Source organism: Penicillium riverlandense (genome assembly GCF_028828495.1).
Source record: "Penicillium riverlandense strain IBT 135883 chromosome Unknown utg000006l_segment0_segment0, whole genome shotgun sequence".
Classification (NCBI taxonomy): domain Eukaryota; kingdom Fungi; phylum Ascomycota; class Eurotiomycetes; order Eurotiales; family Aspergillaceae; genus Penicillium; species Penicillium riverlandense.
The window spans coordinates 3,281,324-3,308,078 of record NW_026643197.1 but is presented as its reverse complement, the minus strand read 5'-3'; the positions used below and the strand labels follow the sequence as shown (position 1 = coordinate 3,308,078).

General features: G+C 52.6%; 11 protein-coding genes across 11 annotated transcripts; 6 read left to right on the top strand and 5 right to left on the bottom strand.

The window, feature by feature from the left end:
• Positions 1–582: 582 nt before the first annotated feature.
• On the bottom strand, positions 583–2,878 carry N7474_007538 (transketolase family protein; the record flags this gene model as incomplete). Its single annotated transcript, XM_057198948.1, has 4 exons — positions 583–1,455; positions 1,517–2,514; positions 2,568–2,677; positions 2,730–2,878. 4 exons carry the CDS (start codon positions 2,876–2,878, stop codon positions 583–585), a joined length of 2,130 nt encoding a protein of 709 aa, XP_057052388.1.
• A 281-nt stretch (positions 2,879–3,159) lies between these two features.
• N7474_007537 (Polyketide synthase enoylreductase) lies at positions 3,160–4,436 on the top strand (the record flags this gene model as incomplete). Its single annotated transcript, XM_057198947.1, has 3 exons — positions 3,160–3,476; positions 3,514–4,177; positions 4,233–4,436. 3 exons carry the CDS (start codon positions 3,160–3,162, stop codon positions 4,434–4,436), a joined length of 1,185 nt encoding a protein of 394 aa, XP_057052387.1.
• Positions 4,437–5,547: 1,111 nt separating this feature from the next.
• Positions 5,548–5,952, top strand: N7474_007536 (fungal specific transcription factor domain-containing protein; the record flags this gene model as incomplete). Its single annotated transcript, XM_057198946.1, has 1 exon — positions 5,548–5,952. The coding sequence occupies one exon, from the start codon at positions 5,548–5,550 to the stop codon at positions 5,950–5,952; it is 405 nt and encodes a 134-aa protein (XP_057052386.1).
• Positions 5,953–7,040: 1,088 nt separating this feature from the next.
• N7474_007535 (uncharacterized protein) lies at positions 7,041–7,505 on the bottom strand (the record flags this gene model as incomplete). Its single annotated transcript, XM_057198945.1, has 4 exons — positions 7,041–7,140; positions 7,195–7,239; positions 7,293–7,366; positions 7,425–7,505. The coding sequence occupies 4 exons, from the start codon at positions 7,503–7,505 to the stop codon at positions 7,041–7,043; spliced, it is 300 nt and encodes a 99-aa protein (XP_057052385.1).
• A 1,218-nt stretch (positions 7,506–8,723) lies between these two features.
• On the top strand, positions 8,724–11,917 carry N7474_007534 (uncharacterized protein; the record flags this gene model as incomplete). The annotated part of the gene is made up of 3 exons (XM_057198944.1): positions 8,724–8,963; positions 9,025–10,563; positions 11,348–11,917. The coding sequence occupies 3 exons, from the start codon at positions 8,724–8,726 to the stop codon at positions 11,915–11,917; spliced, it is 2,349 nt and encodes a 782-aa protein (XP_057052384.1).
• Positions 11,918–12,436: 519 nt separating this feature from the next.
• On the top strand, positions 12,437–13,015 carry N7474_007533 (uncharacterized protein; the record flags this gene model as incomplete). Its single annotated transcript, XM_057198943.1, has 1 exon — positions 12,437–13,015. The coding sequence occupies one exon, from the start codon at positions 12,437–12,439 to the stop codon at positions 13,013–13,015; it is 579 nt and encodes a 192-aa protein (XP_057052383.1).
• Positions 13,016–13,094: 79 nt separating this feature from the next.
• N7474_007532 (uncharacterized protein) lies at positions 13,095–14,614 on the bottom strand (the record flags this gene model as incomplete). Its single annotated transcript, XM_057198942.1, has 3 exons — positions 13,095–13,783; positions 13,836–14,208; positions 14,282–14,614. 3 exons carry the CDS (start codon positions 14,612–14,614, stop codon positions 13,095–13,097), a joined length of 1,395 nt encoding a protein of 464 aa, XP_057052382.1.
• Positions 14,615–15,013: 399 nt separating this feature from the next.
• N7474_007531 (uncharacterized protein) lies at positions 15,014–16,855 on the bottom strand (the record flags this gene model as incomplete). The annotated part of the gene is made up of 6 exons (XM_057198941.1): positions 15,014–15,852; positions 15,909–16,304; positions 16,360–16,442; positions 16,493–16,606; positions 16,657–16,727; positions 16,778–16,855. 6 exons carry the CDS (start codon positions 16,853–16,855, stop codon positions 15,014–15,016), a joined length of 1,581 nt encoding a protein of 526 aa, XP_057052381.1.
• A 1,422-nt stretch (positions 16,856–18,277) lies between these two features.
• N7474_007530 (arylsulfotransferase family protein) lies at positions 18,278–20,160 on the top strand (the record flags this gene model as incomplete). Its single annotated transcript, XM_057198940.1, has 2 exons — positions 18,278–18,784; positions 18,841–20,160. The coding sequence occupies 2 exons, from the start codon at positions 18,278–18,280 to the stop codon at positions 20,158–20,160; spliced, it is 1,827 nt and encodes a 608-aa protein (XP_057052380.1).
• Positions 20,161–20,559: 399 nt separating this feature from the next.
• Positions 20,560–21,497, top strand: N7474_007529 (DUF3716 domain-containing protein; the record flags this gene model as incomplete). The annotated part of the gene is made up of 3 exons (XM_057198939.1): positions 20,560–20,641; positions 20,697–21,038; positions 21,094–21,497. The coding sequence occupies 3 exons, from the start codon at positions 20,560–20,562 to the stop codon at positions 21,495–21,497; spliced, it is 828 nt and encodes a 275-aa protein (XP_057052379.1).
• A 3,052-nt stretch (positions 21,498–24,549) lies between these two features.
• Positions 24,550–25,995, bottom strand: N7474_007528 (uncharacterized protein; the record flags this gene model as incomplete). Its single annotated transcript, XM_057198938.1, has 2 exons — positions 24,550–24,909; positions 24,964–25,995. 2 exons carry the CDS (start codon positions 25,993–25,995, stop codon positions 24,550–24,552), a joined length of 1,392 nt encoding a protein of 463 aa, XP_057052378.1.
• Between the last annotated feature and the right edge of the window lie 760 nt (positions 25,996–26,755).

Here is a 26,755-nt window from a genome sequence, read left to right as displayed (position 1 = left end):
AAGTAACTAGATCAAAGACATTATTGTTTAACTGATAGTCTTCATGCATTATGCAAGTTAGATATATGGTTTGGCGTTCTTAGACTCGCTACGCATGCAAGAAAGTGGGTACGGTGCCGCCCTGTGAGAGAAATAAACGAATCAAAACAGCGGAAAGAGCGACTAACTATTCAACAATTAGCTTGCTTATGAGGCCCGAAACGCGGCTCAAGATAGCCTTAATATAGCCTTAATTACCAGTGCAACTACATATGTAGAGGGGCTCTAAGAGAAAATGATGGCCCAACATTCATTCTATTTTATTGCTTAAACCCTGAGGCATCAAATCCAGCGTTTCCAACTGCCGGATCGGGTAGCGGGTTGCCCCACTCAGGCACCAAGAGGGGAGGGATTCCATTGGATAAAAGTCACTAACTACCCCACATATACACGGACTTGGAAAAGAAGTCATGGAAAAGATCGAAATTATACGCAGTAATGGTCTATTTTGTTGATAGTATGCCAGGTCCCCTTCCAGGCTATAATATCGTAAGGAGATCCTCTATGAACACCCGCAGCTCATCACATCCAATCGAATCAAAACTAGAGCTCGACAAATTCCCCGCGCAGCACCTCGTCCCCTCTCAACCGCTCCAGGTAGGCCCCTACCTTCTTCGTCAACACGTCCACTTCGTACCCGAAGAATTTGTAGGCCGCCTTGCCCGGCAGACTGTGGCCGAACCTCTTGACACAAACTCCTGCATCAGCATACCGCTCCCACCCGTTAGGTGCATATGGCTCAATCACAACTGCAGGGATACCGCGATGGCGTCTCAAAGTGTCGCGTTTGTACTCGAGCGACTGTTGCTCAAAGAGACGCTGACATGGGAAACTAATCACGCGGGCAGTAACACCATTCTGCTCCTTTAGTTGTCGGGCCACGTCGACTGCAAAGGAGAGCTCAGCCCCAACGCCGATCAACGTCACTGCTGCCGAGTCTTCTTCCGTCAGGACGTAAGCGCCGTGGGCCACACCATCCTGACGGGTTTGTGAAAGCTGAGGTAACGCATGCCGCGAAGTCGAGATGATGCTAGGTGTCTTCTTTGCATTGATAGCAGCCAGCCACGCACCGGCCGTTTCCTCACTGTCGCCAGGACGAATATATAACAGATTTGGCATGGCCCGATACAAGGCAGCCAGTTCAATGGGCTGGTGAGTTGGGCCATCCTCACCCATACCGATCGAGTCGTGGGTAGCGCAGTGAATAACCTGAAGATGCTGGAGGGCTCCCATGCGCACTGCGGGCGCTGCATACAGGTAAAACATGAAGAACGATGAAGTCACGGGGATAATGGTGTTGGGTGCGTAGGCGGCTAACCCATTGGAGATGGCGCACATAGCGTGCTCCCGAACACCATAATGGATGTACCTTCCAGAGTAGTTCCCGTTGATGTTGCAAGTCGTGCGCAAGTCGGGCTATAGAGTATGTTAGGAAATCGACCGGCCATAATGCTCTGCATCAAATCGAGAAACTTACATCTTGGAAATCCACTTTGCCCGGCCAGATCATGTTCACTGAAGGCGACAAATCAGCGGTTCCGACCATAAAAGACTTGACTTCCTTTGCGATCGGATTAAAAACGAGACCCGACGATGCACGTGAAGCTGTTGGTTTATCTGGGAAGCTGCTTGGGATGAGCTGCTGCCAGTCTACCGGCAGCTCTCCACGAATGCGGGCCTGAAACTCAGCCCCAAGGTCAGGGTACTGAGCGACATAGTCGCTTAGCAGCTGGTTCCATTTCTGCACCCATTGCTCCCCCCGAGCAGAGAGGTTCTCAAAGAACTGGCGCACGGTATCGCCGATCACGAAGTGCTCTTCCTGGTTGAAACCATAGGCAATTTTCATATTGGCGACACTCTTGGGACCGAAAGCAGCACCGTGAGCGACAGCTGTGCCCTCCACATTGCTGTGTAGACCGATGACTGTTCTAACATTAATGAAGGTCGGCTTGTCCGTCGAGGCGCGAGCCTGCTCCAGAGCCCGGACAAGCCCCTCAATGTCAAAGCATCCATCCTCCACGTCGATCACATCCCAGCCGCATGCACGCATTTTAGCATTGACATCCTCCGTGTTGGTGAGATCGACGGACCCGTCGCAAGTGATCTGGTTATTGTCGTAAACCACGGTGAGGTTGTTGAGGCGCAGGTGGCCCGCCAGCGAAATGGCCTCGAGACCCACTCCCTCCTGCAAACAAGCATCTCCAATCATGCACCAAGTGTGGTTAGACACCATGTCGAATCCGGGCCGATTGTAGGTGGCGGCCAGGTTCTTAGTCGCCATCGCCAACCCAACGGCGTTGGCAACCCCCTGTCCCAGCGGTCCGGTCGTTACCTCGATCCCTTCGTGTTCGATTTCTGGGTGTCCAGGGCAGAGTGCGTCCACGCGGTCCGAATGGTATGACTTGAGCTGGTCAAATGTCATGGCCTTGTAGCCCGTAAGGTGAAGGAAGGTGTACTGAAAGAGGCAGGTATGGCCTGTCGAGTCTGTGTCAGTAAGGGTCTCTTTTTCCTTCTTCATCTGTACTGACCATTGGAAAGAATGAAGCGATCCCGGTTGAAAAAGTCTGGTGTATGGGGTGCATAGCGCATCACATACTTCCACAGCGCAACGCCGATGGCGGCCATGCCAATCGCACCACTAAATACTCGATCAGCAACCCATCGAGGCTCTTCGAGACAGACACACCCACCCAGGATGACCGCCATTGAACTGCTGGCATAGATCCGCGATCAGGAGGCGAAACGTCTTGAGTACTAGGTCATGGTCCTTCGACAGCTGCTGGACCAAAGACAGGGCAGACTTGGAAGTGCCGTTGACGCGAGGCTGTTGTACGGTCATTATGGGCGTGTTCCTTCCGTGCTTCCGTGGGTCAGGGGGGAAGAAAGGAAGGAAGAAAGGAAGGAAAGGAAGTAATTAAGTACGGCAGGTGCGACTACGCCAACTGCATCAGATCAAGCAGGCACCTGATCGGGTAGGCGCAACCCCTAGGTACCCAAACAGGCAGGTGCGACCGCTCCGGGCCCGGAAGTCTACAACGAGTAACGCAGACCGCGACTGAGACAAGCCATAAATATAGAGCAATCCCCCATGGTCGCTACCGATTTTCCCTACACATCGTCATGGCGCCCTCTGTCCTGGTAGACCCAGTCAACGGCCAGCAGGATGTCTCGAAGTCGAAGGCCGGCGACCGCACCGTTATCCCGACCGCGTTTCCGAATCCGTCTCTCCAAGTGACAGCCGATCATAAATTGAAATCCAAGGAGGCGCCTGTCTACGCTCCACGGCGGGGGAGGCTTTGGTGCACATCAAAGCCACGGGGATCTGTGGATCCGACATTCATTTCTGGAAAACCGGGCGCATCGGTTCACTCGTGTTTGAAGGCGATTGCATTATCGGCCACGAGGCGGCCGGAGTGGTTCTCCAGTGTGGCGAAGGCGTTACTCATTTGAAACCGGGTGTGTGCTTACATCGAGGGCCGAGAGTACGAACACTGACAGGCGTGAGCCAGGCGACCGAGTTGCAGTCGAGCCCGGCGTTCCGTGCGAGGAGTGTTTCCTGTGCGATGAGGGCCGCTACAATTTGTGTGAGGATGTTCAATTCGCCGGCGTTTACCCCTACGATGGTACCATTCAGCGCTACAAAGTGCACCCGGCCAAGTGGCTGCACAAACTGCCGGGCAATGTGAGCTTTGCTGAGGGCGCTCTCCTGGAGCCACTCTCGGTGGTGATGCATGGGATCAAGACGGCAGGCCTTTCTCTGGGCCGTGGTGTGGTTGTTTGTGGTGCTGGACCTATTGGTCTGATCGCGTTGGCCGCGGCGCGTGCTTCGGGAGCTCACCCCGTTGTCGTGACGGATGTAGAGCCTGGCCGGTTGGCCTTTGCTAAGGACTTGGTGCCGTCCTGCGTCACTTACCAGGTCGATCTCTCAAAGGACGCGCAGGAGAATGCCCGCGCGATCCGGGCCCTTTTTGGGGAAAATGAATATGTTGCGCCGGAGACGGTCCTGGAGTGTACTGGCGTGGAGAGCAGTGTGTGTACGGCAGCATACACGGCACGGCGAGGCGGTACGGTGATGGTGATTGGGGTGGGCAAGACCATCATGAATAATTTGCCTTTTATGCATATTTCCCTTGCCGAGGTGAGCACATCCTCGTTGACTATGGGTGCGGAGTATTCGTTGCTGACTCTGCTAGATTGACTTGCGGTTTATCAATCGTTACAGGGATACCTGGCCTCCCGCTATTGCTTGCCTCAGCGGAGGCATTCTCGACTTAAAGAAGCTCGTCTCGCATGTTTTCCCGTTAGAGAAAGCGCAGGATGCGTTGCAGCTCAGTGCCGACCCTCGCAACGGGAGTATCAAGGTGCTGGTAGTGGATGACACCACAGTTTCACTATAAATATAGACTATAAGACATGAGAATAATCAGAGCAATCCAAATCCAGTATATTATAGAACGCTCTACATACTCCGACTCCTCCGACCCTCCGACCCGATGTGGGTCTCGCACGGTCGGTCCCCCGGATCTTTTAATTCTGGGGCAAAAACGAGGGGAAACTTCGCGGCTCCAACTCCCGGCTCGATAATCCTCATGGCGTCGCTTTCCACTGCCCATGCTAACCGACGCTCCAGGCGAGCCCGTGTCGCATGCGAAGTGTGCCACGAACGCAAGGTCCGTTGCGATGGCGTTGCGAATGGTTTCCCATGTACCAACTGCCGGCTCGATTCCAAAGCGTGCACGTTCCGCCCGTCACGGAGAAAACGCCGTCCGGCGCCAACGGAGCCGGCAATCCAAGAAAATCTACCGGGTGCAGATAGCGGTCCCAGCCCATCACCGACTGCCCTGGATGCATTCTCTCTCCATGGGTTTCTGAGTGCCGGTGACATTAGCCAGCTAGCACCCGCAACCCTAGGCCAACTCGAAGCACAAGGATGTCTGCATGTCCCGGGTAGTGCGCAACTAGAAAGTTTTGTGCGGCACTATTTCCTCTATGTCCAGCCTTGCTCCCCAGTCGTGGACGAAGCCTTATTCTGGGAGATATACCAGCACCCACATGAAACTCAAGGCCGATGGTCCCTCTTGCTCTTTCAGGCGATGCTCTTCACCAGTGCAAGCGTAAGGCGATTTTCCGTATGCCGGGGATGAAAGCTTACTGTTAGCAGTATGTTCCTGTCGAAACTGCCCGTGAATGTGGCTATGAGTCCCTGCTTGAGGCTCGCAAAGACTTTTATCAAAAAGCCAAGGTTGGCACTACAAGTAGGCTGAACAGGCCCCAACGGCTAACAATAGATAGGCCTTGTACGATGCCGGGATTGAAAAAGACTCTTATGTGATTGCGCAGGCATCCTTGCTGCTAACGTACTACTCATCGCCCTCGACTGCCGATACAAAATGGATGTCGACTGCCATTCAGAACGCGAAGGCAGAACGGGCACATCAGTATCATTGCGAAGATATACAGACTCGACGAGACAAACTGGCTTTAAAACGGCTTTGGTGGAGCTGCATAATGAGAGATCGTACCCTGGCGCTGGCCGTGCGTCGCCCACTACAAATTCTCCCCGATGAATTTGATCTCCGCCAGCCATGCTTGGGAGAAAGCGATCTGGAGGATGAGATTCAACAGTCAGAAGTCTACCCACCGCACATCAAAGCTGCACTCTGTCGAGTTATGGTCTCACTGTGCCAGCTAGCTATCGTCGCGACCGACGTGCTCCTGATCGTCTACCCAAACACTCGGTACCAGCAAAGAGATCAAAGGGATACTAGTGAAAAGCTCGGTGCCATCGAACAAGCAAAATTGCGTCTACTGATGTGGGAGCAAAGCTGCTCTATGGCCATGAATGTAAAGGACCGGCCACTTCATTCCTCTCTGGTTCTATATGGGCACTTGCTGACGATGTACTACCGGTGAGTTCCTGCATTCAGTATTAAATCATCGCTAACCATTCCAAGGTCCGCTCGTATGGCACTCTGTAACCACGTCTGTCGCTTGACAGGGACTTTGGATTTTCTGTCTCCGTCAGTGCATAGGCAATTGGAGAGATGCAATTTCGAGTTGACTGAGGCTTTATCAAATGTTGCCGACAGCATTAGGTGCTTGATCATGAACGGGATGGCTGATCATCTCCCCATCACTGCGTATGATTATCCTCACTACTTTTTGACATTTAATAGCGCTGACTGTCTTAGGGTTGCTCATATCGTACTTCCTTTCGTTCTGTTGAGCATAAACGCTCGGCGATCTAGTTCGATTGCCGATAGACGGAGACATGAAGGATCTCTCATCTACTTTGCCCGTATAATTCGGGTCTATAGCGTTCGATACGACACAAAACATGTCTCCGCCATGGTCCAGCGTGCAGTGCGACTATCCGAATGCGCCTCGAATGAGTCTTGGCCTGTAACCAAGCGCTGTCCTGACGAGGAACGGGGTCAGTATCGGAAACCTTTGGCGGGCATCTTCGATCTACGCCTAAGCGATTATATCCAAGTACTACAGTACCTGGACAATTCCATGGCCTCTGGGCGATACGCCGATCAATACTATCCCCAAACAAGCTCATTTTGTTCGGCAATTTCCGATTCGGACCTTGTCACCAGAGACACTGCCATTGTTCCTTGGGAGCGCCCACCCACGCCCAGTCCAGCCTGGCTTGCGTCGATGGAAAGCTTCTTTTTCGGATCACCTGGGTTGTCACATTCTCCACTTCAAAAGCCATCGCCGTTGGCCATTGAAGCGCCGCCTGACCGCCAGGATTGCGGCATACTCATGGGGCAGCCATATCCGGAAATTGACCAAGAATTTTTAGATCCATTTGGACAGATATGGGCAGATTGCCCGATTCTTGGGGAATAGGAAGTTGTCATGGTTTTCAACTTGAAAGTGTACAGTGATGGGAACATCCCACAAGAAAATAGATTAATCAATCATATTGTCTGGGTACAGAGTTTTAGACTCAATTGTATATGGCTCTTTATAAAGCCTTCACCGGTTTTCCCTCACGACGAGTGGCAGTAAATGGACTCAATGGGGACGGGATACTTTGATGTGTGATCTCCCGGGGTGAGCAGCGTGTTTCGGCCGGTGCAAAGGGGCCCACTGGATAGCAGAAGTTAGCAAAGACACGTTGGGCTAAATGTTACGTCAACGTACCTGAAGACGCGGCATTTCTTGTGGACGGATACTGTGAAGACCTCGCTGGGCACAGTCAGTTACTTTGTCAAGTCAAGAATGCTGCAAAGAAAACGTACTCCTCTTCCACGTCAAAACACTCATCCATCACTACATTCAGCGCTCGGCTCTGTCGTTCTGTCTCAATGCCAACCTGCGACAAATGTTAGACTCGAGAGGCAAGATAAAGATTCGCCAGGCATAGAACTCACGATGGTTCTGTTGTCACCCTTGCTCCCAGAGACAGCTAAGAGCATGAAGCTCAAAAGAAACAGCTGCTTGAGACTGCACATGGTGAAACTAGTGAAAAGCAGAACGACTAGAGGGCAGGTGCAGGAAGAACGCTCATCGATGTTTATTTCCCTGCGATATTTACCTGGATTAGCTAACTATCCCTGCGTAAAAAATGTTTACATATCCTTCTTCCGGCTCGCGGGACACATCCCTTGCGTCTAGACTAGGGAGGTCTTGGATTGCTAGGGTTGGAGGCCAACGGTATTCTAGAGTGAGACAGCTCCAGGGAGTGATCTACAATTGAAGGGCAATTGGAATGCTCACAGTATAAATCCGGCCAGGGCGCAGGGATGTATCCAGCTTGCTTGAAATCGGGTAGTAAGAATCAATGAATAGGTAATGGGTGGAGAACCATTCTCTCATACTATGAAGTTCGAATATCCCTAGGATAACCAAATAATGAAAGCGCTTGCGGCTAAAACAGAAAGAGGATCGTAATAGTCTCCTGTCCTTGTCCAGAGCGTACCATACTGTCACGCTGTTGTCGATCGGTCTAGTCAGAGGCAAACTCACCCACCACCCCAAGCACTCTGCTTAATAGCCTCAAGTGATCAAGCATTTCTCACAGATCCAATTCGTTTTGGTGAGCTCATTCGTTATAAATTCTGGCAGTTGGTACATACACGGTCGGATATATATTGGGAGACTTGGAACCTCTGGACCCGCACATCACACTTCTTCCAGAAATCACAGGAGGCAAGGTAATCATAATCTAACAAAGAAAAACCCGAAACTCGAATATCACTACTTGTGAGGATGAATGCCACATCGATTGGGAACAATAGGACTCGGTGATCACGTGTGGCCCTTCAATGTGGCCCCACTAGAACAATATCAGGACCGCAATAAGCAAAGGTTGGAGAACCGGCTTTGATGTTGGGCGGCGGATATCGATTTGCCAATATTTATTCAATCATCTATATGAATATGGAATCTCTTGAGTCTGCGAGCCCTACACCTTCAACCATCATCCGTCCATATGGATCGAGTTGTGGTCGTCGGGGCCGGTAGGTACTTGTTCCCAACTGACAAGCTCAAGACTAATTTTCCAAGGGCTGTACGGCCTCATTGCCGGAAAGACCTACTTACAGGTAGTGGGTGCGTATGATGAAGAAAAACCGAATGATCAAGTGAACGAAATTGTGGATGAGCTGCCCGCCTGTTTCACGACTCCGAGGCAGTCGTCCATCAAAGACGCCTCAAAATGCAACCTGTTAATGATCGATGCCGCATCGGACTTTGGGGGAACATGGGCAGAAGAGCGTCTGTACCCCAATCTTCTCAGTCAGAATTCCTACGGGCTGTACGAATTCAGTGACTTACCACTCGCGGACGTGGTCCCACCAGAGGAAAACCACGATGGCCCGCAGTTCATCGCAGGCTGGAAAATAAATCACTATCTACACGCGTGGGTGAAGAAGTGGGACTTGCGGAAACATATACGACTGAACTGGAAGGTACGATCTCCCACAGACTGGTCTAATGGCTCCAAATTCATGTCCTCGTTAGATAGAGAAGATTGCCCGTCTCGAAAGCAAAGAATGGAAACTCGAAATAAGCATCACCACTTCATCCCCCCGGCTTATTACCGTCATCTGCGACAAGCTCATCTTGGCGACCGGATTGACATCGATTCCAAATCTGCCAGCCACCCAGACGCATGGCGAATTCGTTGAAAAGACCGCACCTACCATCCACGCTAAGCAACTGGGAAACTGGGCTCGCGAGCAACTGGGGTACCAACCATTACCAAATACAGCCGGAAAACCAGAGCAACCCGACAATTCAGACCCGAAATTGGAGTCGGTTGCAATATATGGCGGGGCAAAGTCAGCTTTTGATGTGGTGCATTTCTTCGCAACTTTGCATCACAATTCGCCCGATTTGCATCTAAAATTCACGCCCAAGAACCCAGTGCAAGTGCACTGGATCATTCGTGATGGGGGCACAGGACCGGCATGGATGGCCCCTTCGACATCGACTCTCCCAAATGGGGATACGGTAGCCAGCGACAAGGCGGCGAGCACACGACTACTGAGCCATCTCAGTCCATGCTGTCACGAAATTCCGAAACGGCTATCAATTGAACGCTCACAACAGGGATGGAGAATAAACTTGCGAATGGAAGGTTCGTGGCTGGCCCGCATCTTTCATGGCAATCCGCTGGGACGTGGGTGGATTCGGTCATTCTGGCGCTCGGTTGACCGGAATCTTGAAGAGCTTGCGCGGTATAGCTCAGATCCTAAAATGAACAAGCTTCGACCCGAGAATAGGCAAGTATTAATGTCTGGTCCTCTGATTAACCGGTCACTAATCGTGCCAAGTGTTGTTTCGTGCGCATCAAGTATCGGGATCGCTAACCAGCCCGACCTCTGGGATACTATTCGATTGCCTCAAGTGCATATTCATCGTTCAGCTATAACTGCTATATCGGGAACAATAGAGGAAAACGCAGCAGGTTCAACAAAAGATGCAATTGTACACTTGGCAGATGGGACCCAAATCGATCCAGTTGATTTGGTTGTGCATGCCACAGGGTATAAACCCATTGTGCCTATCGCATTCGAACCGCCTAGTTTTCGACTCAAATTGGGACTCTCGAGCCTGATAAGCTCTGAAACGCTTGAATATGATGGACATCTGTCGCCGGAGAGACTTTTCGATCCACTGGACCAGATCACAAGGAACCGGGTGAAACTTTGGCAGGAGCTGGACCAGCGATCGGAGGCCATAGTCCGGCAGACATTGGCTAAAACTGGCTGTGCCATGATTGATCTCGCAGCTCCATCTTGGGCGGGGGGCCACGAATACATTCCATATCGCCTATTCCGGCAAATGGTAGCACCTGAACTGGTTGCTGAAGGAGATCGCTCATTCGCCGCCCTCGGGATTGTTTTGACATCCACTATTGCCGTTGTTGCAGAGGTACAAGCACTGTGGGTAGCTTCGTTCATGACGAAAGGACTAGAATGGCTGGACAGTGTCTCGCGGAAAGAAATGAACGAATCTATTTCTGAAGATGTCGTGCTTGGATCTTTGACCGGGACGAGCCTCGCGGTGGATGCTATTCAGGCAAGTCGACCGGAAATGAGAATGAAGAAAAAGTACATGACTAACGTAAAGGGCAGTACAATGATATGTTGATGCGCGACCTCGGCTTGAACCCATACCGCCTGGGGGGAGGATATCTGAGGGAGTTGACTGGAGTGTATGGGCCGTCCGCATATGCGGGGATTGTGGATGAATATCGAAAAAGGCAGGCATTGGGCTCGAGATAGGGAGGAGATGTTGTCAGACGTAGATGATAGATCGGTATTTGACTTTCTTCCAATTCAATCATAAACACCTGTCTGTCTCGTATAGTTCTAGCGGCACGTGACTGCGGCTATGCCTTCCTGTTTCGGCTCGGCGTTTCTCCGCCCGGTTGCCCCGACTGAGCGTTGGTCAACACGCAACAGCATAACGTTACCTACCTAGATAGAGAGCGATGGTAGGCCAGCGGACGCCGAACGCTTCATCGCGCCGGCTCACTCGATGTCGGACCGGGTGCATGCGCTGCCGTATTCGTCGCCGAAAATGTATTCAACTCCCCGGCCGCGTAACTTCCTTGCTAACACACTCTGGACACAGGCGATGAAGGCAAACCCCGATGCCGCAACTGTATTGCTCGCAATTTTCAATGCCAGTATGGCCCACAGCTCACATTTCTGACGAAAAATGCCCACACAGTCACACCAACGGAGGTGGGGAGTGAGGCGACCGCAAGTTACGATGCAATTCGCGTAAGAATCGATAGCATGGTTAGCTTCAAGGAGTATGCTAACATGTTGCCTCAACATAGTTCGTCAATGAGGAGCCATCGAAGGAAACGCAAGATCCTGACCAGTCGGAGCAGACATCGACTCCCGCGGAAGTGAGCTTCAGTGCTAGCGTGCACCCCTCAAGCGTCGCAGTGCAGCCAGAGAACCAGCCCCGAAGCAATGTGATACCTGAATCGAAAGGCTTCGAGGCCCATTCGCAAGTCAGCGACCCTGGGCTCACATTTTGGTCTCCAGAAAACACATACTCGCAGACCAGGACCACCAAAACTCCTGGGCGGTACAGCGCCAAGGACGAATCTGCAGTCGCAGGCTTATTGGCACTGGGCACAGGCATGGGTGATGCCCGTATGACGGGCTCCGACCTGGGTCTGTCGGACTTTGTTGCCTCACCGGCTACACAGGAAACACCTCATACTACGGTGACGCTGTCTACGTTTTCCGGTCCACGCTCGTCGACCCTCTCCCCGAGAAAAGTAGGCAACACGACCGATTCCAAGTCAACGGAAGCACTGGAGCTACTTCGCCACTACCGCTACGAAGTAGCGCCATGGGTAAGATTGTTGCCCCTGGATGCTCGGCATAGAGACTGACCGCATCAGTTGGATTTGTGCGATTTGGGACAGTCATTCGGGATCAATGCTCTGCAGTTGGCGAAGGAGCTACAGCCTGTATGGATAGCAGTTCTCTGTCTGTCCGAAACTTCGTTCAGCCAACTTCACCCCGAGCAAGCAAGATTAAGGGCACTGGCAGCAGACAAACAGGGCAGCCCCGATGCCCACCTTGATTTTACCGCCCGTGCGCTTCTCAATGCTTTGGATGGGGCGAAAGATTGTATCAAGAGCATCTGCAATGCGTGGGCCCATCACAGAGAGGATGATAAGGAGCTACTTGATGCCATTTGCTTACGGGCGGTGGGTAGGGATCTAGCCTCCGCGGTTTACTGGCTACTCGCAAGATTAGGTATGTGCCGGGGCAACTGAATGTTGCTATGCCTCTAACTGTTATCCAGACATTGGAGCCGCTTTAGTTAATGACACGGATATCCACGTTCCGCTCCCCCTTCACTCCCATGCCTGGTCGATGTCGACCCAATAGTCGATCCATTCGGGATGGTCTTCCATTTTGCGCACCGCCCGCTCTGGTTGTGTGCGCGCGCACTCCGATTCATCCACAACGAAGAATACCCACCGGGTTGTTCGCCACTGCAGACATGGATGCAGCTTATGGATGAGCTCGAACACTGGTACCACGAGCGGCCGCAGGAATTCCAGCCGATGCTGGAGCTGGAGAATCATGACCAGTTAGCCGGGCCAGAGCGCAGTTTTCCGGTGGTTCTGTTCTCCAATGGAGCGGGTGCTTTCGGCAGCCAGCTCTATCATACTGCAATGCTGGTACTGCTGCAAAGCCGGCCGCGCACTGCACCCATCACTGATTTCAGCCCTACTGCGATGTCACCGCTTTGGCATGCGCAGCGCATCTGCAGCATCGCCTTGCATAACGACCGGCAGGAATGCTGGGATCCGTGCCTGCTGGCATCATTTCTGGTTGCTGCGCGTCGGATGACGCATGAGTCGCAGCAGCGGGAAATCCTGCGCGCATTTGAGCGCGTTCGGACGATGACGGGGTTTGATATCAGTGAGCGCTTGCAGGAATTGCGGCAAATATGGTGTCTTCTCGATGAAACGTAAAAAGCCTAGGCCTTGTCTCTCTGGACCACCCTTTATCAAGACGATGGTTGGGGAGAGGTACAGGCCGAGAATCGACAGATCAACGAGATACCTGGTATCCCCAGGCCAGCTCTAAGTCGCGAATCCGCCAGCAAGCGCCCCACCCGGTATCGGCCTCGATGTTTCGGATAATGTCCACAATGATGGTATGTTCTGAGACATGGCTGAAGAGACGCCCTGCTATCCATAATGGCTGAATAGCATTGTTCAAACAGCCGTGGTGGGAATTAGCCAGCGAAATTCCACAAATACGGCGTGCGTGCCAGAGCGCCGACACAGTAGGTGCAGGCTGCAACTTGACCGACTTGGGCATGAGATTCAGAAGTAAGATGCTGGCAGTATGGTACAGCTGATTTGAGGAAATGGCTGCCCAATGAAGGAAAAGGATGTGTGGAAATGGCTTATTCGGGGCTGTGTACACTGGAAGCAGCTCTGGCGGTCGATTGTCAACCCACTGCTGCAAATCGTCCCAAAGCTGGATCCAGCGACGATTGAAGACTTCACCGGTGCAGCCGTTCTGAGAACCGAGCTCGACGCACTGCGTCCGGTCAGAGACTAGCTCACAGGTCTTTGCACAGAGATACACGGCATAATTGGCGTGCATATCAGGGGATTGGGCGGCCTGAAATAGCCGCGACGCATCATCCTCGTGGCAGCCGGGTGCGAGCCACTTGCTCGGTCGAAGAAGAGTACTTTGTGTCCCATCTGAAATAAGAGCACCACACACATCTAGGCCTAATCGTCAGCGTAGCCTTTTGATTTTCACCAGGGCGATCTTTACCCATGCGCGCGTAGCACCAGAACAAAGCTTGAAGCAGGCCACCACTGAACCCATGCATCCCAAACGCATCAAACAACGCAGCGCATCCCTCCAGATGGCGGCGCCAATCCTGAGCACGCGCCGACATCATCTCAAGACAACATAGCAGCACACAGGACGCGACGACCTTGGGGTCGCGCACCTGCAGTAATGGGCTTAGCAAGCGAATAGCCTCTTGGTAGAGCTCAATGCTATCGAAGGAGTCTTGGATGCCTTCCCTTCTCTCCATTTGCCGGGCAGAGATAGCCAGAACAGCATTGAGAAGCGCGGGGAATGTGCGGGCGAGAGCAGGAATCTGGACGCGGAAAGCACATTGCGAGTCGAACATGTCAAGCTAAACAGAATCAGTGACCATTGTCAACTAGCTCCGGGGATACATCATCCCACAGGTGCCCGAATGTACCTACCCATGGAGCCACCTGTCCAACGTAGTTCTTCAAGTACTCGATGCGGCGCGCATTCGACAGCACAGGGCGCATCAGCGCGCTCTCCCGTTCCCGCGACTGCACACCGGCATCGGATGGACCCTCTGGGCTGGGCACGCGAGTGGGTGCTGCCGACTGCGCAATGGTAAAAAGCATGCATCGTAATTCCTCCTGCGAGGCCAAGAACCCCGGGTCGTGCGAGAATCCATCCTGGCCCCAGCTGGCGGTGCCGAGGGGAGAGGCGAACGCTGGGCCATCGGGCGAGTCAGATGGAGTGTAGGAATGCAACTGCGGCTGAGTTGTCCAGTCGGTCATGGTGGCTATGTGAGCAGAGTCCGCTTCAGCTCGTTTTATTTGCAGGGGATTTGCATTATTAGGGCGGTTGCGGGCGAGAAGAAGTCGGAGAGAAAATGGTGGGGAAGAAGCTCCGTGGGGCTGATCCAAACTATGAGTTAATAGCTCAATAATCAGGACACCCGTTGCATATACATTGGTATTATATACTTAAGTTGCTGCTGGGGCTTGCCATTTGATTTATGCATTGGGTAGCTACTTTGGAGTCGAGAGACTTGATAAAAATGTTGTGTCAGATATACTTGATTAAGTAGCCAATATCACTGACTGGTGGGTATATAAAGCATCAGCTAACTGTGCAGGAGCAATGAGGAAAAAAAATAAAGTAATAAACACCGAAGCATGCAAGATGGCGAGCAGCTAGCCCCGGTGCACGTGGATGACGGGCGCCTGGTACATCTTCCGGCCATGGACAAAATAGGTTCCAACCGCGAAAAGCATTGTAAATCCAAACACCAAGATCGACCAATTCATTGTCACAGGAGTCGGTCTGTACGCGGTCGGGAAGAAGGTGAAGGTGATGGCGAAGATAAGATACCCGACTGACAACACATTGAGTGGAAGCCCAAATTTCCCGAGAGAGAATCGGGATGGCGGAATACCACCGGACTGGAAACGTGCGCGAATCAGAGCACCGATTGACAGAATATACGTGGTGAAAAGAGCCGCTACCATCACCGAGGCAATGGCATTAAAGGCAGCAGTGGATCCGATGTTGATCAAGCTCAGCAGCATGGTGACGACAGTCGTGACCAGCACGGCTAGTACGGGAATCTTACTCCCCGCCAGCCGATTGACGCGGGATAGCGCCGCTGAAAAAGGAAGGGCATTGTCACGCGCGAAAGCAAATGTCTGCCGGGAAGAGGTTGCTAGAATGCTGATGGCACTGCAGACCTCCATCACGAGGATGATCGCAGCCACGCCATTTGTGGCAGCTTTGGAGCCGGTGGCGTGATGAACGGCTGGGATAAAGGAGAAGCCACTAGCGGGCGTGAGGACAGCCTTCATTGGGCCCATGTTGTACAGCAATGAGACCAAAATCACGAATCCCAGGACGCCGTTGATGATCGCGGTCGAGACCATGCACCACGGAACAATCAAAGCGGCATTTTGAACCTCCTCGGCTGGAAAATCGTCAGTCGCGAACTTGAAAAATTCTTGTGGCACGGACTTACACATGTGCGTTGCAGCATCAGGGCCTGTGAACATGGTGGTTGTCAGCTCGCTAAAATATTTTCTGCGGAACACAACATACCGGTCCATGAGAAGATGGGAGTCAGCTGGCCTACCAGACATGCCAGACCCATGCTAGACCAATTACCCCCATTCGTAAACTGCGTCCAGACCTCCTGGGAAGAGGCGGTGGACGGAGACATCGCCCAGATCGGAACTAGGACTGCGACAAATCCCCCCAAATGGAGGAACAAAATGACACCTTCCAATGGTGGCAAGAACTTGGCACCGAAGGTGTTGACCAGCGTGCCCACGATGGCGATGGCCATGGTAAAGAGTGTGCCATGCCACCGCTCAAAGCCATAAACCCAGCCCGACGGATCCGAATAGTTGAAGACGAGCAGACCCTGGATCAATGTGCCGCAGAGGAAGCAGATGCTGGCGAATGCGGTCTGCCAGCCGACCACCGACAGCCATCCTATTTGCGATTAGCCGGCTAATGCTAAAATATTTCCGGAACAATGACCTCCTACCGGTAATGTAGCTCAGGAAGCGTTGGAACCGCGGACCGGCAAATTCACTGACCCAGTGATATTGCCCAGCAGAGGTCGGGGCGCTTGGTCTCCTGGTTAGCTTCAGCCGGTATGCGCAGCAGGAGGAGCGTACATGGACGCAATCTCGGCCATGGAAATGACTGCCGCGAAAAACCCAATGAAGGAGGTCAGGTACACATAGAGCATGCCGGCCCGACCCCCATCGATCAAGCCGTAGGTACTTGTGCTACAACATGTCAAAGAAACGCATTACGTGCGAGACAAAGAGCAACACACAGCAAAATCGACTCCCATGTGGCCATCAGCGTGGTGGTGAAGCCCAAGATGGAGTAGAAGCGGAAGTTCCTCTGGTTCTGGTCAGCGCCACCCGTTTATCCCCACACGGTTGCTGCCACACCTTAAACTGCTGGGCCTTGCCCAGACGCTGCATGTCCAGATCATCCTGCGCGATCACCTCCGTCTCCTTGTCCACCATGGCGGATCAAGCTCCAGAGACTCTGAAGGATCTCGAGATGTGTGGAGAACGATCGAAGAAGCGGGGACAGACCGAAGGCTGAAAAAGGGCCAGGGGTCTCCGGGAACCCCCAACAACCGCCGGTGGAGAGCGTGGGTGTATTATTCTTCAGCAGCTGGTTTCTTCCACGGACTTTTATTGGCGCGTGGTGTTGGTACCTGCCCGATTGGGTCTGGTGTTCCCGAACTAGCAGGACGATCTCTTCCCCTCCAGGCATGATTATTCACGGCCTCGTGGTTGATTCATTGGAGAGAGCGACGGTGGAGGAGGGGAATGATGCGACATGGAGGGTGGGATGGAGAGTGAAGGGGACGAGGATAGCAGGCATTTCATGCACTTGAACTGCCCCAGCTCAGCCACTTGGACATGGAAGCTGCAAACGCAGAGATATATTTTGTCAGCGAGGACTCACGGGCGGAACTGTATGTGATTCGGTCGATGTCGCAATCTGAGACCCTACAACAGTATATACTCGGTCGGATGTCCATACACGGCACGAACCCTAACTCCCATCACGTGCCCCGTCTGCTGCCATCTTATCTGGAGTGGATTCATCCCTTGTGCCAAGAATGCGAGGTAGCTTGAACCCTGCTTAGGCCTAGTCTGAGGGCGCCACCCGATCGTTCAGCCGGTTTTGATCACAGTCGCATTGCGCGTTCAATCTGTCTGTCTTAGGTAGTGTTTACTACACGGGCAAGGGGGGGACCTACAGCCATCGTTATGCCACCGCCTCCCCTGAAACCGCCCCTCGTTCTCGTTTCGCATTCCCAATCTGGTGACGATCGAGCTCTTTTCACGTCGGGTAATGCTTGTTGTATGATGCCCTCCACGCCACTAAGGTAGTTTCAACGGATACCGGCACCTGGCCTGATGCGTCGCCGTGCAGTGATTGGGCCAACTGGGAAACCAAGTCCCACCTCGCGGTGTCGACGCCACGCCCGCCACACTATCGTAGGACGCGCGGTCGGTGCTTTCTGCCCCGACTAGACGAGATAGCGCCGCATCTGCCCCTGGACCAAGGAGAGGAAGGAGCCAAAGCGAAGAAACGCACAAGCTTTTAGGTAAATCCGTCGCATCGCATGCCATTTCGCTTGGTTTTAACGCGCATCCTCTCGACCCACTTTGTCCTTGGCAGATGGCGAACCTTGTCTGGAATGCCGGCTGGCGGCCGAATCAGCGTACAGCCAAGAGTCCCCGCCGGTAAGGAGTGACGCCGGTGGATGGGCGGAGACAGAGAGATTATTAGGCATTGCCCTCGCGGGGGATGGATGGGGCTAGTTTATAATTTCGGCATTGGCCCTCTTTCTGCTTCCCTCTCTTCCACTCTCCCGTCCACTCTCCCTTCCGCAACCCCCCTTTCCTTCTCCAGTCCGCAATGCGCCCATGTTCTGGCGGACTTTCTCCGGCCTTGCTCGCCTAAGCTCCTGGCGTCGGCCGCAGCATCGCGCCGGTCGCCCTCAGAAGCGCTCTCCATACCGCTGTATTCTCGCAATCGTCGCGGCCCTGGGCGGGCTCCTTCTGTTATATCTCTTCGTGGTACCGCAGATCCTCCGATTTCGCTTTCGTACGGATCTGAGCTGGTACGATCTGGGGGTGCACGGGTTTGGTCCGTCACAAAGCTACGTCTCGTTTGATGAAGACTCGCCGGTCGTTCAGATCTCTCCTCCAGACGCACAATGTGATGGCCGGTATACGTTCATTGCGCCGCGAGGCGATTCCGTCGCGTACCCCGGACCGATGATCTTAGATGCTCGGGGAGAATTGGTGTGGACCAGGCACCAATGGGGTACCACTCAGGACTTTCGGGTCCAACGATATCGAGGCGAGGATTTTTTGACATATTGGCAAGGAGACGAAGAGGATGCTCATGGTCGTGGTTCATGGTATATGGTAAGAAACTCGGTCGGCAGCCGGAGTCCTCGTGCGGGTTGCTAACTACTGTCCAGCTGGACTCGACGTACACGCAGCGATATGTCGTGTCTCCTGCCGGCAACTTGGACGGTGACTTGCACGAGTTCCAAATCACGCCGAACGGGACGGCTTTGATCATCATCTACGAACCGATCCCGGCCGACCTGACCTCCGTTGGAGGACCCGAGCACGGGTGGCTCTACGACGGGATTGTTCAGGAACTCGACATCGCGACCGGAGAACTGCTTTTTGAGTGGCGCTCGTCCAGTTTCTTCCCGCCGAACAGCAGCTACGAGCCACTCGGAGACCGCGGGCACGAACGCACGGCTGGCTACGATTATATCCACCTCAACAGCGTGGACAAGGATGACCAGGGCCGCTACCTGGTTTCGGGTCGGCATACCCATTCCATTACCTGCGTCGACGGAAACACAGGAGATGTTCTTTGGAACCTCGGTGGAACACAAAATGAATTCTCAGATGCATCCAAAGATGCGAAAGTGGAATTTCACTGGCAACATGACGCGCGCTGGCGAGGCCCCAACACGATATCTCTGTTTGACAATGAGGTTGAGGATGACTCTGACCCTACGCAAGTCAGCCATGGTATGATGGTTGAGATCGATGCTCCAGCACGGCAAGTCAAGTTGCTCACGACATACGACCATCCGCAGGCCTTGATGACGCCGTCGCAGGGCAACCTTCAGGTACTGGATACCGGGAATGTGCTTGTCGGATGGGGTCACAGCGCCGCCTTCACTGAGTTTACCATAGAGGGAGATGTTGTCTGTGACGTGCACTTCGGTGCATCGGCATTTTTCTCCTTTGGCCGCATCGTCTCCTACCGGGTGACCAAAAGCGACTGGGTCGGCATGCCGAATACCATCCCCGACGCTGCGTTCGCCGGCAACAGCGTCTTCGTGAGCTGGAATGGTGCGACGGAGGTGGCCACGTGGCGTCTTGAAAAGTGGGATGGCTTGAATCTATCCAACATGACCTTCCAAACCGTTAACCAAGTCCCTCGCACCACCTTTGAGACCGAGATCCCCCTGGTGACCCCAGATCTCGACACATACTTGCGCGTGTGCGCCGTCAATATCAACGGCGAAGTGATTGGCATGACGGATGTCATTTCACGCGCCTCGGCCAAGCCGCGCGGGATCTTCGCCTCAGTTCGGAACTGGGGTGCGGTCCTGATCGGTATCTTCGCGGTTTGCTGTCTTCTCTTTGGCGTTTACTGCGCCATCTCTCGCCGTCTGCGAAGCCGACATTCCAACTCTGGCGGCTCTTATCAGCCTGTCAGGCCGCGGGACGACGACGACAATGAATCCGAGCTTGATCGACTCCCAATCTAGGGCAGACGCTAGCATCTCTGGGTAGCGATGTGATATTCCCTTTTGTGGTTCGTATAGAATTGTGAGCCTCGCTGGCTATGAGTGGACGACCATGTACATATGTATATCTGGCTGGCGTTTTGGAACAGGTCCCGTGGGATTTTTACTTTTACTTGGGTGCATGAATTTTACTTGTTGGAAATCATAAACATCGTCACTGGGGTGTTTTCCCAAGCGACAATCTTCCTCTCGCTCACCTCTCTCGGCTGCCTGCCACACAACGCACCTTTCCTTCTTGCCTTCTTCTTCCTCTTGCTTCTGTTTTCCTTCCACCTTCCTCTTCCCCCACCACTCACCCTTCTCCCCACCCTTCTTCGCCTTCATCTTCCGTGTTTCTGTATCTCTTTCCTGTCCCTCATCATGGCTAAGGAGAAGAAAGTGAAGGATGAGTCGCTCTCGCCCTCGCCCCCCAATAACGGTGCGACGGACGGCGAGGAGCATGGTAAGTCTGCTTTGTTGTTCCTAATGCGCCTCGCTTACGTCCTTGCCATACTTAGTGGACGCGCAGTCCATCTCGGATACCCTCCTGGCTCAGATCGAGTCCAAGATCGCCTCTGGTGCGCTCAGGCTGCCCGACAAAGACTGGGTCCGTTCTCTGGAGTACCGAAAGTCTGACAACAAAGGCAGGCCGCATGAGCTGAAAACCCCCATCATGGTTCGCGCTGCTTGGGGCCAGGCCACTGGTCTTGAAGTTCCCAGGGCGTCGTGGTGCCGTTCTTGTGCATCGGGCAGCGGAACATTCGCCTCGTGTGTGATTGCGGATGATGGCAAGAGGCTGCTGGCACAAGGCGCCTGCATGAACTGCTTCTATCATGGGCACCAGGTGAGATGCTCGTTCGGTACGTAGTCACTCTGAAATGTCCCAGCTCTTACGCCTCAGCTAATATCGGCCAGTCGATGAAAATGGCAGCACCCCACGCTTCATCCTCAACCACGCCATGAAACTCGGCACCAGCGCCAGTGCTACCACTCCGAAGGCTGCTACTGAGACCTCCCCGTCCCAGAAGCGCAAGGTTGCTTCGGTAAGTATTGCTTCGGCCAGAGTAACATGTCCATTTGCTGAATCAGTCATCTTCGAGGTTCCTGCCACTCCCAGCAAGGCTCAGAAATCATCCAAGACCACCACCCCCAAGTCGGCTACCAAGAGTGCTCGTAAGAGCAAGGATGCGGACAACTACGACGACATTGATGACCTCGCTGTTCTGTTTGCGGCTCTGGGCGAGTTGGAAGATGATGTGGCTGCCCTCAAGCTGCGTATCAAGAAGCTCCAACTGGAGAAGAATGTGGAAGAGGTGTGAAGCCCCGCTTGGTCTCCCTCTCCCTCAAGGCCCCTGAGCCTACGGAGTTGTGTTGTTGGTTTTGAATGCTTCTTGATAGGCGCTGGATATGGGCTTGCCATGGTGCTTCATAGTTTTGATATGCAGATGCAATGTCTACTGAGTCAATGTCCTTTCTGCCAGTGTAGTAATAGTGATATCTTGTAAGGAAAATTTGTAGACGTTGACCTTATTGTCTACCAACGGCAGCCTGCTTTGTGTATAGATCCCCATTGATGTTGTCAGCCCTTCTGTTTTGGTTATTCCGTTCTCGCTCTTCCCCATCCCTTTTCCTCATCTTCCAACCTCTTTTACCATCACAACCCACATAAGTCCCTCATCCAGTATGCCGCAGGACAACCAATATAACCCTTACTCCTACAAGGAGTCCGGCACCAACAGCCTGTTAAGTGCTACTTGACTCCCCTACTCCGAGTAGGACCTATGTCCCTACGCTAGGGGAGCCACTACTGCGCTCGGGACTACGGTTCCAATGCGGCGAACTCGAACTTGTAAACTCGTTCGCTCTCTAGATAACTGATTTGGCTGTCTGCACTGACACGACTGGACCAGGGATGCCTCGTACTACTACTCTAACTCCAACAGCTACATGTATTCCAACAAGAGCCAGGGCGGTTCTACATACACCGCTCCTTCCCTGATGAAATGAATAACGCGGGTTGTACGTGGACGCCCGTCAACCTTTGATGAAGGAATGCCTTTTTGGAGATGGATTGAATTGGGTTCGGCTGAGGATTGCTCGGCGTAGATAGTGCCCAGGGGCAACGAACGTTCAAATTTGATTTTCTCTGTATTGTACGAGTAAAAAGGGCAATGGCGGCTGGTCCATCTGCATCTGGGGAAACCCTGCCGATCAACATGCAGGACAGGTGAACGTGTGGCCTGAGGCATCACTTTGCACGTGCAGGTCCTATGCACTCTGGATTTCTACAGTAGAGTGGTGTGTTCAATGGTCTTAGTCCTAGGAGACGTTTTGGACTGTCAAACCTTGATATTTCTACTTTTTCTTATCTAGCCAAGACAGGGAGTCCATCCTAAGTCAATTGGAAATCTTCTCTAACTAGCATATCCCCCTAAACCCAAGCCCATGGGCGCGATCTACGGTTCTGTTCAAGGCTGGATCGACAAACCCGTCACTGTCTCCTGTCTCCTGTCAATCTTTTTTTGAGGGTTCGGGCTGACGATTATTATGCACTAGGTCCCCGACCTGCAGCCGTGAAAACCAATGAAATTTAATCTCATGGGCTTTTCTGAATCAGGGACCAGTTGTTGCAAATCGCAATCTTGCTGACGAAACATGATTGGATGAAGGCATTCGTAGAGCAGGGGTAAACCGAATCAGTCGTCGAGAGCGGCACGCTAAGCGAAACTTCCGAGCGTACCAATGACCGATTTAAGCTGCACACCGGGTGATTCAGGCCCCCCGGCACGAGTTCAGGCCCCGCCAAAGCTGGTGACTTTAAAGCAAACTTGTTTTCCCTGCCCTGGACTTGACTTGACCACATAACGGAGTTTTTGTTTCAACAGGTTGCATCTCATGAGGTTCCAAAATCCCCAACTACAATGTCGCCCTCAAATGCCTGCGATTTCTAAATTTGGGGTTTATCTACTTGTCGGCGTCTTGCACTTCGTCTCCGCCTCCGCTTCTTGCTTCTATCGCGATGGATCAATAGCCAATGGTGACGTCTCATGCCCGAATTCGAATTTCTGCTGTCCATCAGCGGACACATGCATGGATAATGGTTTGTGCCGAGACAAAAACAATCATGCAGACGGCTCGCAGACTACCTTCCCCGACGGGGCAACGTATAACTACACCGGCCTTTATTATACCTCCTCGTGCCAGGATTCAAGCTACAAGAACTGTTTTACCCACTGCAGTACGAGTATGTGACAATATGCTCCCTCCAAGTCAATTTCTGAAAGCTTAATAATTGTCGGTGAAAGGCACATCCTCGAGCGCTGACTATATTTGGTCCTGCGATCTCGGCTTAACCAAGTTTTGCTGCCATAACCCTACCGAGAGCTTGGGCCAATTTGACTGTTGTTCGGACGGTACATTTTCGCTCCCTTCGCCGAGAATCCTGGGTGGTCAAGTCAGCCAAACCGCTAGCTCGAGTATAGCTAGCTCTACGCCATCCGATTCAAGTACGAGTACGAGTACGAGTACGAATACAAGTACAAGCACAAGTACAACTGCCCCATCTACAACATCCACGGCGCCATCAGACCAAGTGAGCCCACCATTACCACCATCCACGGATACCTCATCCTCGAAATCCAGTGGCCTATCGACTGGCGCAAAAGCAGGAATTGGTGTCGGGGTGGCTGTCGGTGCGATCATTGTAATCGTTCTTGGGATCTTTTTTTTCCGGGCGCGTTCTAGGAAACAACCAAGAGCTGAATTGAGCGCTGCGACTCCAGGACAACCATCTTCGGAGATTGATGGTAGGAGTGTCCTCCGCCGGCAGATGGTTCCTCAGCAGCTAGGCGGCAAGCCCATGTCTGAACTAAGCTCTGAGGGGAAAGTGAATATGAGACCAACGTATGAATTGGGGTCATGAGGCGAATGGGGGTTTCGAATTGTTCAAAAGAATTATATTAATACATACCGGGTAAAGTCCCCCGGGAATCTGTACATTGACTACCACTAGTACTGAGGGGTTAGCGAGCATTTGAGCAGTTGCGTATGGTTTATCTCTGTTATACACAAGAATCTGTTTTCTATCGCAATGTAATTCGACTGGGGGGAAATCCCCAAAGGGTACCCAAATCATCTTTGATTGCATTCGAGACTTCTGCAGACTGGCATATAATATTATATTTCTTAATCTTAAGATGGTTTGGTAAATACTTCGGGATGCTCCACACATTTACTACAATTTAAAAAAGAAGTCTCAGATAGAACGTATATCTCGAATGCGAGGGGTATCTGTCCGTATGTTCCAATATCAACATGTCACGAATAAAACGCCATATTTCCAAACTCCAAAGATACGCCGGCCGCTGAGAATCAAAAAATTCGTTTTATACTTGGCTTCACCCAGTGAGGCCGTGGGCACTGATGCGAAGCTGTCCAGCTGTTGATCTTTTCATTGTCCCATCCTGCCGACAAGCGGATCTCCGGGGAGACCAGCTTCTTCAGGCCGAGGCGCATGGTTGGTACAAAAACACAGTGCCCTGTGGAGTCGTATGTGAAGGACAGACAGTGGTCATGGTCATGGCAAGCTGACCGGCAGGCTTCGAAGGATCTGTGAGCTGGTGACTCTAATGGGTCTTGAAATCCACCCCATTCGCCGTTATCCCAATCCTCCTTGTCGGCCAGTTCGCCCATCCGAGTGTATTCAAACAGATCTGAGTAGAGGAGCGGGTTCTAAAAGGCACGGTTAGACATATAGCAGAGAGCACTCAGTGAGTGGAGACTTACTGTACGGTCCCGACTATTCTCCCACTTCGTCAATCCCGCCATATCGGTCAATGACGTTTTATGCAAACTGATTACTGGCTGACACCAGAAGGATTCATCGAAAGGAATGCCGTGTAGGGGATGCGGATTGAACATAGGAAATAAGCCAGAGAGCTTGATTCCTTTTTTGAACAGTGTCCATCCGAGAACGGAATCTCCACAGCATTCACGCGTAACCAGTTGCTCATCTTGCAGCGTCAAAGATGGCAGCTTGAATTCCCCGCTTGACCCAACTGGCCGATGCACCAGCTTATCTACCGCGGCGCGAGACAGAACAAAACCGACCCCTCCATAGGCGAACCAGGAGACCTCCCCGCGTTTAGCGCGATGGCCTGGTGAGGGAGAACCGAAGTACAAAGGCACGTCAGGGTCGAACTGGTCCAGCAGCCGGAATAAATTGTCCCAGAAAAAGTAGGTGTCGGATTCCAGGAAGACAAACCATTGCGCAGACGGATTTGACAGCTTCGCGTATTCGACCATTGGTAGAAACTTGTAGCGATCTAGCCTCCAACCCGCAGCCCTCTCGAAACTGCCATCATCCCGCTGGAGGGCCTCGTATTGATCGAAATCAGGCGCCTTGGCTCGGAACGACGGCGGTAGGTCGGCGAGTACATCATGGACCCGGTGGCCGTTGAGCACCGCCTCTCGATCCGAGACAATGAGCAGGTTGGTGATGCAGCGGGTGACTGTGGAGGTGAGTACGTCAAGTCGCTCGGGATCTTCGGATCCGCCGATTTTCAAAACGACCTGGACGCTGGCCAGCCGGTCTGTGGGGAAAGAATCGCAGATATCGACATCGGCAATATGCGACTGCTTGGCATGCGGCGTGCGAAACCTCGTGCTGGTGTCCCAGTCCCAGTAATCACGGGTTGAAGAGCCCTCCGAGTGTGGAAACCAGGTGTGTCGCGACCCTGAATTGAGCGTGGAGACGAGAAAGATGAAGACGAGAGTGCCGATTAGAGCGAAGACTGCTTTGCGGGTCAGCGACCGCATTTTCACGGTCGGGCCCTCAGCTCTGGCAATCAAGAGAGTGGGAGAGAAAGAAAAGGAAGAAAGATGCGTAGAGATAAAAAAAAAAAGTGGGCGGGCCCCACGAGGCAGCAGGTAACGGGGAAACTGGGAGATAATTTAATTTCAGGCGTCAGGCGTTGGGGCCGGGGTGCCACGCATAAGCTTTTTAGTTCGGTGGTTAGTTTAGATGAGCTTCTAGAGGTCGGGCGTGGAGACAACGCGTGGCCATCGGAGTGTTGGCGGGCGGGTTATGATGGAAATTCAGGCTCACCTGGTGTATACTCCATAGGGCAGAAGAATAGTTGGTGAGATTCCCAAAAGAAGAGTAAACGTCAAATCCATGACTGCTGATATCATCGACAGGTTGGGACTGTCGGACCCACAGTGGCGGTCATCTCACCAATCACATGGGGCCCCTGTAGATGGCGTGCTCTAAGCCGGTTTATTGTTATCGATCGCGATAGTTAGTTATTCGGCCAGATGAATAAAAAGGGCGATTGCAAAGTAGGAGAAAATATCCATAGGTATATACCAACGCCAGGGTCGCAGCTTATCTCCGCCTAACAAAGGTGCAAATCATCTTACGCAGGTTCCAACATTGCATCGCTGGAAATGAAAGTAGCAATGAGACTATATTTTGGCTTACATCCCCTTGGGACCGTAGTTATTTACACGGAATATGGTCATCAGTATCCGAAATATCCAGCATTTGCGCTTATCACTAATGATCAACTGTTTCTCG